Source organism: Schistocerca nitens, chromosome 1, assembly GCF_023898315.1.
Source record: "Schistocerca nitens isolate TAMUIC-IGC-003100 chromosome 1, iqSchNite1.1, whole genome shotgun sequence".
Lineage (NCBI taxonomy): Eukaryota > Metazoa > Arthropoda > Insecta > Orthoptera > Acrididae > Schistocerca > Schistocerca nitens.
Genome location: NC_064614.1, coordinates 1,215,920,286 through 1,215,935,280, shown reverse-complemented (window position 1 = coordinate 1,215,935,280; position 14,995 = coordinate 1,215,920,286). Strand labels below are relative to the sequence as shown.

The 14,995-nt window shown below is 39.1% G+C and overlaps 1 protein-coding gene across 1 annotated transcript in view; it reads left to right on the top strand.

Moving 5' to 3' along the window:
* The window catches only part of LOC126201236 (NCK-interacting protein with SH3 domain), a 104,483-nt gene extending 89,733 nt beyond the window's left edge, over positions 1–14,750 (top strand). Inside the window, exons 7-10 of the mRNA XM_049936770.1 lie at positions 2,937–3,040; positions 11,117–11,338; positions 12,774–12,946; positions 13,671–14,750. Coding sequence (XP_049792727.1) covers positions 2,937–3,040; positions 11,117–11,338; positions 12,774–12,946; positions 13,671–13,862 — 691 coding nt within the window. The 3' untranslated portion in view covers positions 13,863–14,750. The remainder of the gene's footprint in view (positions 1–2,936; positions 3,041–11,116; positions 11,339–12,773; positions 12,947–13,670) is intronic.
* The last annotated feature ends 245 nt before the right edge of the window (positions 14,751–14,995 follow it).

Below are 14,995 nucleotides of genomic sequence, written 5' to 3'. Positions count from 1 at the left end.
TCACAATGTGGGAACTGGATTCGGCGCTGTCTGTGGCTCATGATACTGCGCCTGGCCATGTTCAAATCCGGTACAGTATGCTGCAGCAGTTGTTACTGCCTTCCAAGGAAGTTCTCCTGAATTTTTTTAATATGATATGGTTATCTGGCACGTACCCTGACTCGTGGAGGGAGGCGATTTTGATCCCCCTCCTCAAACCGGGGAAGGACCGAACGCATCCCAGTAGTTATCGAAGTATTGCTTTGACGAGCTGTGTCGGGAAGACGTTAGAACGCATGGTCAACCATCGCCTGGTTTGGCTGCTCGAAACCAGGCAGCTCCTTAGCCCCTCGCAGTGTGGCTTTCGGAGATGTCGTTCCACTATAAACAACTTGACCCTGCTTGAGGCGGCTATCCAGCAGGCCTTCCTACGTAACCAGCATTGTCTCGGTGTCTTCTTTGACATTCATAAGGCGTATGACACTACTTGGCACCGCCATATCCTCAATCAACTCCATGAGTGGGGTTTTCGTGACCATCTCCCCATCTTCATTCGGTCCTTCCTTTCCCACCGCCTCTTTCGATATAGGGTTGGTGATGTGCTATCTGATTTGTATGTGCAGGAGAATGGTGTTCCTCAGGGAAGCGTTTTAAGTGTCACCCTCTTTGCCGTCGCCATTAACAGTATCACGTCCACTATCCGGAGTCCTGCCCAATGCTCCATGTTTGTGGACGATTTTGCTGTTTTCTGTTCTTCCTCCAGTCTTGTCACTGCTAGTCGGCAGTTGCAGCTTACGATACAGCGATTAGAGGCATGGACTGCAAAGACGGGTTTTACCTTTTCTGCAGACAAATGTGTGTGTGTTCATTTTAATCGTTCTCGACGTCTTTTTACCTCCCCTGAATTGCGTCTGAGGGACACCATTCTTCCTTTTAGAGACACTGTGCGGTTCCTGGGCCTCACTTTTGATTCCAAGTTGTCGTGGTTGCCTCACCTTAAAGACCTCAAGGTGCGGGCCCTGAAGGCGCTGAATATTTTGAAGTGTCTGAGCCATCGGTCCTGGGGAGCAGATCGGGCGCGTCTGCTGCAGTTTTATAGGGCTTTCGTCCGATCGCGTCTTGACTATGGTTGCACCGTGTATGTGTCCGCAAGGCCTTCGTATCTGAAGATCCTTGATGCAGTACACCATGAGGGTATCAGGCTGGCCACTGGTGCCTTCCGTACCAATCCCATCCCCAGCCTGTGTGCTGAGGCAGGGGAACCGCCGCTTGCCAGCCGTAGGAAACTCCTCATGGTGCGACGGGTGTGTCAATTCCTTGCCTGTCCTAACTCCCCTGCGTGCCCTACCGTTGCCCGACTGCCTATGGAACGTCTCTTTTCCTGTCGTCCCCGGGCAACGAGACCATTTGGGATTCGTGCCAAGCATTTGCTTGAGTCCCTTGGTGTCGAGCGTGTGGCCCCCCAACGACAAGGTTTTACTCGCCTGCCTCCCTGGTTGCTCCAGAGGCCCAGCGTCCTTTTAGACTTGTCGGAGTACCGGAGGAGCTGCACTCCTGCGTTTGTTTTTACCTCCTTATTTTATGATATTTTAAACCAGCATCCCGACCATGTACCAGTATTTACGGATGGCTCTAAACAGGGGGACTCTGCTCTGTTGGTTGTGCTGTTGTTTTCCCTGATCGAGTCGTCAAGTTACATCTTCCTGCGGCGTTTACCATCTTTGATGCCGAATTGTTTGCGATCTTGCGGGCATTGGAGCAGATGAGATGTGTTCCCAGTCGTAAGTTCCTCATCTGTTCTGACTCCCTGAGTGCCCTTCAGACCGTGTAACACTTGTACCCAGCGGATACGGTCGTCCAGAACATCCATGATGCCCTACTCCACCTGCAACGGCAGGGGAAGGAGGTTTCCTTCTGCTGGGTGCCGGGGCACGTGGGTATTAGGGGAAACGAACTGGCGGATGTGGCTGCCAAAGATGCGTGTTCCCTCCCTCACGTTGTTGCATGTGCCGTCCCCCTCCATGCTGTTACCTCCCTCCTGCGTTTTCGCGTTCTGCGTCAGTGGGAAGAGGAGTGGCTGGCAGTCGGTGACAATAAGCTGCGTCTGGTCAAGGCCACCACGCGGCCATGGCGTACGTCCTACCAGTCATGCAGGCGGGATGAGGTTCTCCTCCTGTGCAATACTGTGCCCGATGCGGAGGCGAGCTCCGCATCGGGCACAGTCCCTTAACGCATGGTTTCTTACTCCGGTGGGAGGACCCCCCAATCTGCAGTGCTTGTGGCGTCCAGATTACTGTCCGCCACATTTTACTTGACTGTCCTTTATTCTCTGACCAGAGGGCGGTGGTTTCTTTGCCACCGGATTTGCCCTCTATTTTACAAGATGACGCAACGCCTGTAGTTAAGGTCTTACGGTTTTGTGTCCTGTCCAATTTATTGCCTCGGATTTTAGGGAGAGGGTTTTAATGTGCTGCTGGATGACTGGCTCACCCAGGTTTTAGGTAAGAGGTCAGCCAGTCATGAATACCTCCTTGTTTCCCTTCGGTTTCTGTTCTCTTTTCCTTGTTTCCCTTCCTTTTTAGTGTGTTCCTTCTCCTCTTGTTTTGCCTCTGTATGTGAGGATTTGAAACTGCGTCAGATCTGTGTCTTTTAGCCATTCTCCTTGTTCGCTGTCCGTCTTAGTCCCTTCACTGCATGTGTTCCCGTTTTTTATGCGTTTGGGCGCTGATGACCCCGCTGTTTAGCGCCCGTAAACCTCAAACACATAAACACACACTCTATGATAAACACTGTTCTTTGTTACTGAAATATTTCCAGTGACAAATCCTAAACATCAATTCATTTTTAAGCCTATATATCCAAACAATCATTTACTGTTAACAGCTTTTTATGTGAAATTTTATATACCTTGTTTCACAGTACATGTAATTTGCTGAATTATCATTATTCTATGTTAGGTACATGAAGAGCAGTTCTTACAATGTTCCTTGCCTGACACTCTGTGCTGTACTCCTGTCTATGCTTTTCTCCATGGGTGAAGCCATGCCTGTTACACATCTTGGTAAGTTCTGTCCAGAATGAAGCATCATTCAGTGATAGTAACAGATTGTCTATTGGTATAGAAGGTATTTATTATCACACAGATGTCCATAGAGATTGCTTGATAAGGTATCTCTTTGCTTAAGCAAGGGTTGCAGACCTTCTGGTATGTATGAGATTATAAAAGATCTAATAAAGACTAAATTATTGAAATTAAAATAAGGTATTTATTGCAAATCCTGTATAGTGTTTTTAGTTCCAGAAGTTTTGGTCTACAATGTCAACTTAATTTCTCAGAAGTACATGAAAGCTGAGTGTGAACTGTTAATGCTTCCATTCATAAAGAAATATATTATTTGCTCATACAACTAATGTTACATTCAGATTTGTTCAAACTTTTTTAATTATACATAATTTTAAAATTTAAGGTTTTGGGACCAAAAAATTGTTAATGACAATGCAACCAATATGTTTAGCAATATCATTTATCTTTGTACTCATGAAATAAGCACAGAAGAGGGACAAATTATTTCAAATACATATAGCTTCATAAACCACTGTGATACACTGTGCTGCTATGTGACCATGTTTATGCATAACATGGACATCATATTTAGCATGTATTTTTCTTTTAATGCAGGTTCTTGTAGGAGAAAATTTTTTAGCTAGTATCCTGTGAATGTGAAAATTTACATGGCAACATGCTTCAACAAACCTCTTTGATTTTTTAACTTTATAAAAAATATCATTATTTTACCTTATGCATTTTACCCTACTCAAAGCAGAGTGGTTAACCCGAAAATAAATTCTTAATCCAATGTAATTTTGTCACATTTCAGAAATAATTATTGTTTTTTAGTTTTTGAAGAATTGAGCGCTATTACGTGTTCTGTCATGATACACATAGAGTCATATGCCAAATAAGATTTTGTGATGAAATACAAATTACAGCTAACTAGAAAAACATCTTTAGTAAAAGAAATTTTCAATATTCTTCTTCTTTGTTTTACAGTTACAGTGGTTTTAAACAATTCATCTTGCAGTCACTGGCTGTCAGCTAAATGTGATGCTCTAGCTGTCTGGTGATTAGCCACTCTCAGTGATGTGAACAGAGCTGTGTTGCTCCAATCCCCAATCATTCTACATGAAACAGAACAACCATTCTATAATTACTTTCAAATTATAATGGGAAAAAAGTTCCTTAAATATGTTCCATAAGCAAACATTTAATATGACTCAAGTGACAAATTTAGCAGTGTAATTTAAAACTGTTAGACACCAAAGCATAACATTGATGACCTGCCAGGGCACATGTAATGTTCTATTTATAATATATTTCAGTGAACTGTGATCTGCCACTTTTACTTGAAACATATCTATTAAAAAAAAAAAAAAGTGTAAATGGGGAGTGCATATGACATTTTCCTTTTTTATGTCAGAAAAGGAAAACAAGAGTAATGACAAATGAAAAGGTGAAGAAGTAGAATCAGTCATCTAATTGGAAATTATGTTTTACTAAAAATATAGATTATACCATTATGAAACCCAGCATTTTTTAAATAAAACCATTCTGTCTCTATATTCTTTCTTTATTTGCCATTGGCATAACATAGATGAAGAAAACAGCATTGGGGAATTATCATAAAAAATCATACTTTTACTGCAATTTAACTTCAATATGAAATGGATAATGCTATATCTGCCCCCCACAGCTGCACTGGTGTGTAAATGCAGATTGTTTTTCCATGAAGGCAGGAGCTGCGAACCCTAATGTGAACATAGCCCAATGCGTGCCGACCTGTTTTCACCATGAGGATAATTCAAATTGTCACAGAGACATTGATTTAGTACAATTTTTGACAATATGTGTATGATCTAGCATAAAATTCTACATCAGATCACGCCAGGGAATGTGACAAAACTGTATTTCCAAATATTGTGTTATTATCTGTACACTACATTTATAAACATGTCAAAAGTGAAAGGTGCTTCAATGTATCTAATGGGAAATTCAGCTTTGAAAACTATGTAATTACAAGGAGACAAAGTGGCTTGTCAGCACTTACCTGCAGAAAGATAAATTCTAAGTAATACTGAGAGAGAAAGAGAGAGAGAGAGAGAGAGAGAGAGAGAGAGGGAGGAGAGAGACTACCCTAACTATTAGGTCCTTCCTCAGGGAGGAAAGAGGCATAGGTTAAAAAGGAGGGAGAGATTTCTCGGGTTTCAGAATGAAAGGAACCTATTTATCTGAGGGTGAAGCAAGTACCTCTCTTACATTATTAAGGAAAACATTAAATGTTTGGCTTTAGATCCTTGTATTTGAGCTTGTGTATGTAAGTGGCTCACATAACCTACAGTATTTGTATTTGGAACCACATGTCCCTCACAAGCAGGTCTCCATCATCCTGGAGTCTGAGCAACCTACCCTTCTTTTCTGACTTTCTACAATGTATCCAGCTTTCCTCCCTGAGGAATCACCTAATAGTTCCAAAAGCGAAACCTACGGAGAGAAATAGGCTGAAATGGTTTGGCCACATTAAAAGAATGGGAAAAGAAGTACTACCCCGAAAAAGCTCTAAAATAGATGGAATCTGGAAAGTCACAAAGAAGAGGGGGGGGGGGGGGGGGGGGCATTGAAGGATGATGTGGATTGACGTGGGCAACAGTGAGAGGAAATGCAGAACCATAGTCTGGGGTATAAAAGAGAAGATTGGAAGAAGCGTTGTGAATTTCTGCATAAGCAGGAATTTTTCAGAAAAAAAAAGATGAAGAAAGAAATGGGGGTCTATTGACTGTATTTGCAATTTTACTCCCTGAAAGTAAGTGATTGACCACCCGTTCTGTGTAGTAAAAGCTACACCAGTCATTGTATGCACGATGATATTAACCACAGATTATTATGAAACATGTTTGAAGTGTAGTCCATCTTATTTGGTGGAAGCATTACACCAGCTTCATAAAGTTTAGAGCAGAGGTTTAAATACGAGTAGTTTCTAACTGCAGTTTCTCATCCAAACTAGATAAATGCATAGTAAATTATTTTCATTGCAGTATGGTGCACAAGTAAAATTTCCAGTTTACTGCAGATCAAGAATAGGGAAACAGCAACTTTCCAAGTTTTGGGGTCAGTGGAGGCAGCAGCTGAGGTATGTTGGCAGTGTCCACTGGTCTGCAAAGTCAGGTTCCAACTTCAAACCAGGCAGACCCACCTGATGATACATGACAGTCTTTAATACCACTGAAGGGGGTATTACCTGATGATATGCCACAGATGAAATGGATATAGTGCAGCTGTCATCTGTTGGTAGAACTGGTGGAGCTAAGAGAATTCGCAGATGCATCATCTGCACACATAAATAGTAGTTTGACTGCCATGCAAATGCGCATGTGCAGTAGACAGGAATTGCGTGTCTGTGCCCAGAAAGGGGTACTCAGTGTGTGCTTTCTTCTTGATGTTGTTCATGGCTTACTGTTGTTGTTTATAGTTGTGGTAAGCTGCTAACTTCAGATTGTCATTGTGGAGATTTTGTGCAGTGAATACATTTTCATAAATGCAGTAGTTAAACAAAAGCATTTGTTTTGCTGGTAGACTTTCTTTGATACAAGCTCATTGCACAAGCTGGTACAAGCATACAGGGTGTCCCATTTAGCTTGACCACCCTAAGTAACTGTTTGTCAGATGCAAACTACAAAATGTTTCAAGCAAATGTTCTTTAGTCATCAGAGGGACATCGATCAGCATGATTGCTTCCATTGTAGTTCTGTTTTTACAAAGATATAAACAGTGGTATGACTTTTTTAAAATGGAACCCTGTATTTATTACTTGGTAATTCACTTCCTGTCTTAAATACCTAGTCAAAAATGTATCACAGTGTACCATTCACTGAAACACAACATTATTAATTAAATAACACAACATTGACATTGAGCCCGGGATCATGAACTAGTCCATGTGCTGGAGTTGTCAGAAAACAAATGAAAACCAAGTAAAAACATAACACAAAAGTGACTGACTCTCCTTTACCATTGCCTAGGAATAGAACATTCAAAGGTGCTCAAAGTGGTGACCATGGACACTAATACACTGGTGCACTCATTGCCTGCTGAAGAGAATTACAAGCAAGCACGATACGTTCCTTCATGTCCTTTGGAGTTGTTGGAATATCGCGATAAACAACATCTTTAATGCATCCCCAAAGAAAAATGTCCAGAGGATTTAAATCAGGAGACCTGGCAGGCAAAGTAACTGTTCCTCCTTGACCAATCCGTCTGGCAGGATACCTTCAGTTCAGAACATGACGTGCATGCAAGGCATTATGTGCTGGACATGCACCGCGTTGATACCACATAAGCATTCTGGTTCTTAGCAGCACTTCATCCAGAAGAGGAGGAAGAATTGGTCTGAGGAAGTTGGTATACACTGTGCTGTTTAGATTACCATTGATAAAATAAGGGCCAATAATTGTAGTACCAAGCATCTCACATCAGACATTAAATCTCCATTGACGCTGATGTTCCACCTGTCTAAGCCATCATGGGTTGTCGTTGAACCAATAATGCATATTCCTTGTATTTACCTGTCCTTTGTTTGAGAAGGAACATTCATCGGTAAATAGAACATTCTTGATGTAGGTGTACATGATAAGGATGGAACTGGTGAAGTGTAAGAATGCAATGCACACTGGTTTTAGGAATGCCAATCTCGTGTTCAAGCTGTCATGTGCTCACATGTGGATTCATAGCAACGGAAGTGAGAACAGTAACTTTGGCAGTTTTGTCTGTGCGAGTGCTACGATGATTGCATTGTCATGGGTTGAAACTTCCCATTACCTGAATCGTCACAACAAGACAAGAAAACATCCATTGGGAAGGTGGATTCTTGTCAGGATATCGTTCTCTGTACAGTTCCGCTGCCTGCGTAGCATTTTGCCTAACTTCAACAACAACAACAACAACAACAATAAAAGAAGCATTATGTCAATGCAGTTTGTAGGAAGGACAGCCTTTATTGTATGCCTACTCTACACAACAGTATTTAAAAAGACTAAACTACTGTACTAAATGTACCTGTACATAAGAAAACAGTATTGCAGTTACTGTTCTGCTAACTTACATTCCCCATAGATGAGTAGCATTTCTACCTTCTCTTCATTGGTGTACATTCTACTCACTCAACTCTTCAACTGATGATGGTTGACGGAATGACGGGTGTGTATTCTACTTATGTTTACATTTGTCCTCTGTCAACGTCAACACGTGGATGTGTTCCATTACTCCAAGTACCTGAACTAAGTGCTGCAAGTGCCAATGTCAATGTTGTGTTATGTAATTAATGACGTTGTGTTTCAGTGAATGGTGCACTGTGATACAGTTTTGAATTGGTCATTAGGAGATGAAATGAATTACCAAATAAAAAATACAGGGTGCCATTTAAAAAAATCATACCACTGTTCATATCTTTGTAAAAAACAAACCTACAACAAAGGCAATCATGCTGACTGATGTCCCCCTGACAGCTAAAGAACATTTGCTTGAAACATTTTGTAACTTGCATCTGAACAGTCAGTTAGGGTGGTCAAGATACGTGGGACACCCTGTATAGTCCACATTTGAAAATATAACACTAGTTCATTGTTAAGTATTGGTCTGCTAAAGTGTTGAAATTTTAGTCTGACATCCATAATAACTTTGGAAAATGGTTGGCTGTAATAGTCTGTGGCTAAACGTTAGACACTGACTACATACACCATTTGCCAGGAAATGTAATGTGGTTACCAGCCTGCAATACAATGGGACACTATTTTATCTGTGATACGGGGGTAGTACAAACACAAAATGCGTAAACATATGGTTTAATTCTTATTTTTGAGAAGGGGAAATTGTTTCCCTCATTACTGTGTCACTTGGACAAATTCCATCCACTATCATAGACAGCTTATCAAAACAAACCACATCCACTGTCGTGAAGTTCTGAAATTCCTTCAGATATTCAGGCCTTAGTTCCTTCATTAATAGGAAATATATGCTCCTGCCTTCTTCCCTTCCTCCCAGCCAGATCAAACCCAACAATTGCTAGCTTTTTGGCATCATTGGGCCCTAATCCTAAGGGTTACAGACACTGCCCAAGCAATAGCTCCAAAAACAACTGTGTCCTCCATGTGGAGACTGTGTAAATGGAAATTAATTCAGAACAGTAATAACATAACTCAGTGATAGTTACATACGAGAACAACAACCACTTAGCAAATACGAATATTAAGCTCTCAAAAAATTTTAATTTGGAGTGAACAACTTTATAAGAAAGGAAACAATGGAAACTCCAGGTAGGATATCAACCATATTAGGAAAAGCATAGTGCTACTCGCCATGAAGATGACCCGTTGAGTTATAGATGGTAACAATGAAAAGACAGTTATACATTACAGCATTTTTGGCAAAAGCCTTCTTCAGGAAACACCACACACACACACACACACACACACACACACACACACACACACACAAAGCACACCTTAGGCTGGAGTATGGCAGGGAAGGGGGAGGGATAGCAGGGTACAGGTGATGGGAGGTGGAGCACTGTTTGGTGGGGTGTGAAGGGACTAGATGGTGGCCTGAGGAGATTGACACATGCAACATTGATAGTTGGGGAATGGGGGGAAAAACAGGGATGGAAAAGAAGAGGAGCGGAAAGGATGGACAGGTAAAGTGGCAGAGGGTGGCACACAATGGGGGTGAAAGGATGTGAAAAGGGTTGGAGTAATAGCACAGAAGGGGCATAAATGGTTGGGGGGGGGGGGGAGAATGGGGACAGTAGGTTACTACAGGTTGAGTAGTAATCTATCCTTTTCCTAGTATTGTTTATAAGAAATCAGACAACCCCACACAGTTCTGTGCATTATTGCCATATAGTGCATGTGTGCAGATTCATATTATGAATATCCTGTGTGTGTTGTGTAATAAATTGACATAAACCAGTCTGCAGTTCCAAACAAGTATGGTTGGGGCACTACTCCACAGGTGCACATCTTAGGTGGACCATGTAATGCAGGCTTGAGGGTGCCATTCGGGCTGGACAAGTGGCTGGAGTAGGCTGCAAGTGTCATTTAATGCAAATGACATTGAAATTTGCTTGCTGGTTGCAGTCATAGTTGATTTTGTTATTGACCCATGCACATATCAAGTATTTCCACTACTGATGGGTGGCAGCCTTGGAAGACAATCACTCTGGAAGATGCTTAACATGACCATGTCTAATAAACTGAGCATAAACTGTGACACCAGGACAATAGTGGCTGAGGTGGGGAAAAGAAGTTTAAGGCATTGGATGTAGTAAATAGTACAGTATCCTTGGCTGGCAACCAAAGAGAATATCTGATAGACTGGTGTTAGGTGTGTAGTCTGCTAAGTGTTAGTGCTACATTGGAATCTACCTCACTCACAGCATTATATGCTGGCTTCTTGAAGATCCACTCCATCTGTTCAACCTTACTACTAAATTGTGGCAAGCTGAACAAATGATAGGTTCTTAGTTAGCTGAAGTAATCTGTGTGGCGAGTTGTTGGGAAGGGGGGGGACCATTGTCTACATTATTGGTTTTTGGAGAACCCTTCAAGGGCCATCATTTTTCTACAATCATTTAGTGTTACATGTGCTGTAGTGGATACAGTGTTCATGACATAAAAGTAATTCAATAAAGCATTAATGATGAATTACATTGTCACGTAGATAAAATTACACACAAATAATTCACATAAGCTCACAACAATTTGTTGAAAGACACTGTAAAGTGTAAGCAACAACCAAGATGGGAAATCTACACTGTCTTTCAAAAAATACACAGCTGTTTACCCCCACATGAAGGGAATGATTTGCAAGAATTTACTTGCAGTGTAGGATTCTTTTTGCAATACTGTGAATAGTGTACAAAAATTTTGCGGGGAGGATACCAGCAGGGTACGTGGAATAGTTGTGGTTGTGTGTCCTAATTGTTTGTGAATTGTCTGTCTCTGTTGTTATAATACAGAATTAAAGTGTGTGTCAGTTTGTGAACACAACCTTGTGAACTAGCAGTACTAAAATATTTTTATTTGTTCACAGAACACTTGGGTCAGGAATTTGTGCTGTTTCTGTTGAATATTGTGGAGAACCCTCCAGAAACAGATGTTGAGGAAAAACTACCTGACTTGATGGTGAATGTTCTGTTGTCTTACAATCTCCAGTTCTCCAACTCAGATGAAAACATCCTGCTAAAGGCACTTTCAGAGCTTCCTGTTGCAAAGACTTTTACAGAGAAGATTCTCTTTCTACTTAATAGGGAAGGTATTTATCTGACTTATGTCATTTTGTTGAAATTAATTTATTTTATGTTAACTGGCACTGAGTGCATGAAAGAAATATTAAGAACATTAACTCTGTAAATCTTAAACAATTCTGAGGTTACAATTTATAATTATCACGGTGGTATCAGCAATATGAAAACTGAATAGTAACTCTTGTCTTGAATCAAACATCTCTCTGTGAGAACCTCATCAATATTGTAATAATAGAAAATGAAAATATGACAAAAGTAAAGAACTTATTATTCAGAGCTATGTACCAATAATGACATACAAGATGGAAAAACTAATAATGTTCATGTAAGATTGTGTGTCAAAAGTTCTCACTAACAACAATACATCAATAATATTATAATAATAATAAAGACCTAGTTAGGTGTGAATTAGTTGTTGACCCATTTCAGACTTAAAAATTAGAACTTCAAAAAAGGAAATAAAATAGACCAAACTATCTATGTGATCAGGTTCTGTGTGTTATACTGCAGTAAAACAAATCTGTGTACTCACCTATACTGTACTCAAGTAAGTTAAGATTCATCCCTGCTCCTCTGTTTCCATGCAGCAACACTTACTAACTTCCTAGAAAACCTGTCACTTAAACATTCTGCTGTATGCAACTTCATTTATTCTCTTCTGTTTCTAAACCCTTTCTTCAGATGTCATCCTGTTCCGTTGTGACACTCACTAATTTCAAAAGAGCCATTTGTCACCCAGTACATGTTTTATTTATCAGGATATTTCTTTACCGTCACTGATGATATATCTCATATTTCTTTACCACTTTTTGTTCTAGATAGTTCTTTTAGCTCACTGTGCATGTTCCAGCAAAGTGGTGCAAGTGTGTCTACTGTACTTGGATTTGGGAGTACCACACTGTCTGATCATACAGATTTAGGTGTACTGCAATCTCCCTAAATCACTTAAGCCCAATGCCTGGAGAATTCCTTTGATAAAGATGTAGCTGATTTCCTTCCAAATCTGGACTTGAGCTCCATCACTAATGACACATGTTGTGTGGGCCTTTAATCCCTAATCTTTCATAACTCAATCTAATAGATTGCTTACATGTGCAGTTTTGAACATCTCCCTGACTGTGCTTTATTAATTTCAGTTCCATTTCATTCTAAAATTGACATTTTAGTTATGTCATGTACCTTATTTAATTCCTGCAAGTATGCTATTTGTTTGTTTTTTAAGTGGAGTGCTTTTAGACATGTCCTTTCTTCTGTTACTGTCATTTATTTTCTTCTCAGTTTTTTCTCAAGCTTCGAAAGAAGAAATACTTGGGCTGAAGAAGTGTGTGATTGTCCATAAACTTCTGTATGTTTTCCTATATGTATTTTAATTTTTGTCTTTTCATTTCTTACGTTTATGCAATTGTTTGACCAGTATAATTTTGTTTGGTGTACTTTTTGCAGAGGACCCTGTGCGCGTATTTGAACATCAGCCAGCTCCTCCACACTCAGTACTTAAGTTGTTTAAAGATCTTTTCAGTCTTGAAGTGACAGCAGCACTTTTTTACACAAATGATGTTAAAGTTCTGATTGATATAATTGTACGGCAGTTGGCAGACCTTTCACCTGGTGAAAAGGTCAGTTATCATATCTACTACTGTCTTTTAGTGATAGATGAACTATGCCCAACCACTGTACATTATAGATGTAAGAATTCTCATCATTGTGACCATTTACATTTACATAGAGAGTAATCTGAAAACAGAGCATACAGCAAAGGGATTGTTCACGACTGGATCAGTACAATCTCCTTGAGCATTGTGTCATACTGTAATGATCCATTCTTTGCTGTAAATAATTTTTTTCTGGGATAATGGTCGTTACATGAGATATTGCAAACCTTGTGCTTATTAATCCATGGCTGATGCAGAAAGCCCACATTATGTAATAAAATATTTCCTTGTGTTGTAATAGGGACAGTAAAGATTTTGTTGAAATATTATATGATCATACTATAATGTATAGCTTCAAGATTCAGATTTTAAAATGTGTAAGATTTAAAAGATATACAAAAAATTATGACAAGCAACCACTTAGCTGCGGATAAATGATAGTTAGTGCCTATACAGAAGCATATCATCACCAGTTAAAAATGGCTCTAACCTCGTTTAAAAAACCATTACTTACGGTGTCTCAACATTTGGAAAGGGCTACTTGTATGTAAAAGTGGAAACAGTTACTGGAACAAGATGAAATGGCAATAGAGTTCAACAGAGTAGGCGCATTTTGTTTATATAATTCAGGATGTTTAATTTTGTATAGAGGAGTGACAGTAATGTTGTTTGTATTTCTCTTCTTCAGCGTCGCCAGCAATATTTGCAACTATGTAGACTTGTGATGCGGAATACAGCGTATGAACAACACCACCACCGACTGGATGACATTCGTAAATGCTTTACTCGCATCTTTTGTGAAGAGTCGGATCTGAGCTGCGATGACCAACAACTTGTGAGAGACATCTCCAATGAATTTCCCCAGTATTTTAAGGCGTAATGTATACTCTTTTTAAACAAACATCATTTCTGCAAGTTGTGCCAAATATGCATAATTAATTGCTGGTATTTACATTTTCACAATGAAAGTAGCTAGTTATACATCAGCTGTGACAGGGGCAGCTCATTAGGATGGGCTTTGGCACATTTTTAAATATTTGATTCTGTCCATGTCTTCCATTACGATCTAAAAATAGTATGCATTATTCTATTTCAATTCAGAAGAAGACTATTACAGTATCCTTAATTGCACAGTTTAGTGTGTAATTATAGAAAGACTATTTGAAACTATAGAAATAAATATTATTTGTGTGCCTTCAGTCTGATATTTGTGATTCCAAATCACATATGTTGGTAAAAAGTATTTTATAGATACTTAAATCTATGTCGCTGCCAGGTAGTCATATTATTGTCTGTGATCCAATATCTTTGAGGTACAAATGAATGTCTTACTAACATTTTCAGCACTAGGTAGCAATCAATCTGTTTTTAATAATTAATTCTTTTGTCTCTGATATGCAAGCTATTTATAAAAACCTAAATTTTGTCCTTTATTGTATTTGAAACTGTGAATGAATATGCAAACATTGTGAACTTATAAGAATGAATATCTAAATGTTATGTTTTAATTGCTGATTTCGAGGAATTGTTTCATTGGGTAAATACCTTTGTGATGCTCATTATTTTCCTGCTTGATACCAAAATGGTGCTGAAGAATGTCTGTCTCACATCGCTGTGGAAAATTTCCATAAAATAACTGCATTTGAATAGGACCTAGATGTTTAAGTGTACTTCATGGCAACACATTTTTTGAACAATTATTTGACTTTTACATAATAGATAAGTAGAAGATGGTTTTTTCATATATATATATATATATATATATATATATATATGCATATATATATATGCATATATATATATATATATATATATATATATATATATATATATATATATATATATATATATATATATATGCATTGAATATATAAAGTAAATTTGAGCCCAAAGAATTTAAATCACACACACACACACATGCAGAATGCTATGTATGCAATTTTTTAGAACTTTTATGAGGAATTTATTTATTTAATTTCTAGTCTTTGTAACAAAGTTAATGAATAAATAATT